Below are 3,808 nucleotides of genomic sequence, written 5' to 3' on the forward strand. Positions count from 1 at the left end.
AACAAAAGGGAAATAAATAAAAGGTCCACTGGTCAGAAGGGTTTGAAAAACAATCCCTTTTGAAGATAACAATGCAGGTTTGCATATGGAAGCCCTGTAAGTGAGTAAAGCTGTTTAATTTTGTTTAACCCAGTGCTACTTACTATTATCTATGAGAAACACTGGACAGAATGATCTTCACGCTAACACTTTTTATCATTTTATGAATTTTAGAGTTCTGCTTTCCCATTACATTTGGGGCACTCACTTGGCATCAAAATCTTACTGGATTGCAACTCACTGGCAAATTTACCTCTAGTACTATTCGTAGTACACTGCTTAGCTCCTGCCATGATTACTTGCTAACAGTTTCACTTGTGTTTAGTAGTGAGCATACTCATACCTGTTGGGGGTAGGGCTTTGATTAAAGGACTCAATGCTTGCTTATATTTCTTCTGAACCATTAATGGCACTGTATAATATAACTCAAAGAGAAGATCATAGATTAATAAATGATTGATCAGAGGGGTGGTTAAAAGCACAAAAGAGAAGGAGAAAGCAAATCAGCATTTCATACCTGAGCTGTCACCTCCTCAATCTTTTGAACAGCTTTAGAGTCAAACAAGACTTGTCTGCCTCTCCTGTCACAGTCCTGGTAAACTATCAGGCGAATCTCATTCAGGTCAAACTCCGAACATGACCAACTGTGGATTAAAAAGGGAGAAAGAAGTTATGTCATCTGCAGCACGTGAGATGATCACAGACAGATAAGCTTCCCAGTCACCATGCCTGCATGCACATCAAAAGGCCACAAGGTTGCAGGGATAGTGATTCCCTCAGAACTGGGGCACCAGTGAGCTTGGGACAGATAGCCTTGTATGCGGATTCCAGTGGGCCATATGAAAATTGCCTGTTTTCATGATAAGGGCTGAGAAGACTGCTTTAAATAATAAATCACTGAAGAGAAAGCTTCTCCTTCCAAAGTCAATTTGGACACAGATGGCAGTCAGAAATCACAAGGACATGCAGAGATGGCTAAATTTGGATGCCTGGGTTCTGGGGACAGCATATCCGAGTTAAAGGAGTGTTAAAGCTTCTGTGTTATCGGGCAGGGAACCATTTGGAGCAAGTCGTAGAGCCGTCTCTTCTTTCCCTCACCCACACTCAGGTCAAACTGAGAGGCATTACATACCCTAAAATTTATTATCTTCCCCGATTATGGCTAGCTCTAATCCAGGAGTTTCAAAAACCAAGTGCATCACTGTAGAACATCGGAATTGCTAGCAATTACAGTCAGTAAGAAAGGAAGCATGTTTCGAAGCAAACCAAAAGCAACTGGGATAAAACTGCTCCAAGGAAAACACAGATTCATTCTTAATAAATGAGAGTGAGAGAACTCTAGAAAAGGTAATCATTTAAAAGTGCACTGCTTTGGTCATACTCAGTTTTTAACTTATCAGTCCAGTCAACACATATTTGAGTGTCTGTGATGTTCCAGGCACTGTGGTTGCTGCTAGAGACTCAGCAGTTAATTAACCAGACAGACCTGGTCCCCACGCTTAAGGAGTTCATGATTCAGTGGGGAATATTAGGCAAATAATCACAGTTGAATGTATCACTACAAACTGTGAAAAGTACAAAAAGGAGCAGTAAACAGTTTCAGATTTCCAGATTGAAGAGGTAGGGGAGAGGGACAGAGAAGTCCCTAAGGACTTGAAGTGACATGTAAACACAGACCTGAAGAAGTAAAACAAATGAAGTGCACTGTAGGAGCAGAGAAGGACGTGGTAAGGTGTAAGACTGCCGCACTGGAGAAGGAAAAAGAAAAGAGGCCAGAGAGTGAGTGCCATGAGGTGGAAAGGACGGCAGGCAGGGGCCAGGATCATGCTCTCCCTCCATGAGAAGCCAAGGAAAACAGACGCTTGATAAGATCAGGTCTGCACTTTTTGAAAGTTCAATCTGGTTATTAAGGAAAATGGGGGTGGAAGAGATGAAGACTGGAAGCAGGAAGGCCAAACAGAATTCATAATAAGAGCTCCGGCCCTTCATAATGAAGGTTGGAGCTCCAGCAACGGAGGTGGGGGAAAGGGGACAGACACTGGTGGCATACTCAGAGGACAGAGTTGAGCCGGTTTCCCAATGGACTGGAAAGGTGCCAGAGATGAAAGGGGGCCTTGCTTAGAGAAGCTGAGGGAGAGCTCTGATGGGACAGAGGAGGATAGATGGACACACAGGCAGACTAACAAAAGCAAACTGTAAAACTAGGAGATGGTATAAATGAAATCAGACACATCTGGATTCAAACCCAAATGCCTCTGGCCTCCTAGTTCTTCATCAGTACAATGAGAATATTAAGACTGCCCTCACAAAGCTGCCCTATGGATTAAATGAAATGTGTGAAGAGTGACACACAGTAAGTGCTCCAAAATGGCAATAATTACCTCAGAGGATTGTTAATGTTATGATTTTTAAAGAAAATTAATACAGTGTCTGGTACTCAATCACAAATTGTGCATTTTGCGTCTTCTCCTTTTTCAGGCAGCTAATACTGAACATGTTCTTTTTGGGTAGCAGATTTGTTTTCTTAAATCCCTGCAGCAAAACATATAAAGTTCTGGTTGTACCTTCTTTCAACAAGCTGTGCCCTAAACTATCATGCCCAGCATCCTTTCCTCCTAATCTTGACAACAATATGGCAAGTTTATTTTCAAACCATTTTCCCTCTATTCACAGTCCATAGGGAGTCCATGTTTCAGGTCTGGCTAATGAGACATGGCCACATGACCCAAGCTGGCTGTGTGAGCCAGCCCCAAAACTCAGTTGTTCAGCTTGTAAGTGGTAACCCTGGAGTTGGTGGTGGCTATTTTTGCCATCATGAAGTAAGGACCTGTCTGAAAATGAAGTCAGCAAAAGTCAGCATGGAGGAAAGTAGAGGTGAGCAATGGAATGAAACAGATTCCTGGCAGTACCCGAAGCCAGCTGTTCCTGAGTAAGCACTATTCCTGGAATTAGTTCACTGTCACTTACAACCAACACAGTTTGATGACTATGACCCAGACCACTAAATTTTAAAATTACATAAGGCCAAGGCAGGCAGAACACTGGAGCTCAGGAAGGAGTTCAAGACCACCCTGGCCAACCACGGCCAACATGGTGAAATCCCGTTTCTACTAAAAATACAAAAATTAGCCAGGCGCACTAGTGGACACCCATAATCCTAGCTCTTCAGGAGGCTGAAGCAGGAGAATCGCTTGAACCTAGGAGACAGAGGTTGCAGTGAGCCGAGATCGCACCACTGCACTCCAGCCTGGGCGACAGAGAGAGATTCCATCTCTAAATAAATAAATAAATAAAATGAGGTCATTAAAAAGGCTCTGAAGCTATATATTATCATAACATAGTACATACGTTCATTTTGTTAAAAGTAAAAAAAAAAAAATGGATTTAATTTACTTTCATTTTCTTTTAAATCAATTTTGCCTTAATAATTACATTTTGCCAAGACAGCATTATAATTTATAACCAAGTCATTCAATCCTTATTTTTGAAGAATAACACGTATTCAAATATCAAACTGAAAACAGCTACTTTAGAAGAGATAAAATTTAATAATGATCATAACACCTTATTAAATGTTTCATGTTATTTTTCAATGTAAAAAGGATGAAAATAAAAATCATGGACAATTGTACTGATCCAGGAGTCTAAAAATATTTTTTTTACTCAATAATTAAAAAAAAGACACAGAGGGGGAAAGTATGTATTTCAGATTGTCTCATTTTTTGATCCAAATGTTTTAAATTTTATAAGACACAAGTGATGGATACAG

General features: G+C 40.7%; 1 protein-coding gene across 7 annotated transcripts in view; it reads right to left on the bottom strand.

The window, feature by feature from the left end:
• The window catches only part of FNIP2 (folliculin interacting protein 2), a 140,446-nt gene that overhangs the window by 77,248 nt on the left and 59,390 nt on the right, over positions 1–3,808 (bottom strand). For all 7 annotated transcript variants that reach the window (XM_017859712.1, XM_017859710.1, XM_017859707.1 and 4 more), the window contains one exon: positions 557–683. In XM_017859712.1, coding sequence (XP_017715201.1) covers positions 557–683 — 127 coding nt within the window. The remainder of the gene's footprint in view (positions 1–556; positions 684–3,808) is intronic.

This window comes from Rhinopithecus bieti, unplaced genomic scaffold (genome assembly GCF_001698545.2).
Source record: "Rhinopithecus bieti isolate Rb0 unplaced genomic scaffold, ASM169854v2 scaffold_50922, whole genome shotgun sequence".
In the NCBI taxonomy this organism is placed as follows: domain Eukaryota; kingdom Metazoa; phylum Chordata; class Mammalia; order Primates; family Cercopithecidae; genus Rhinopithecus; species Rhinopithecus bieti.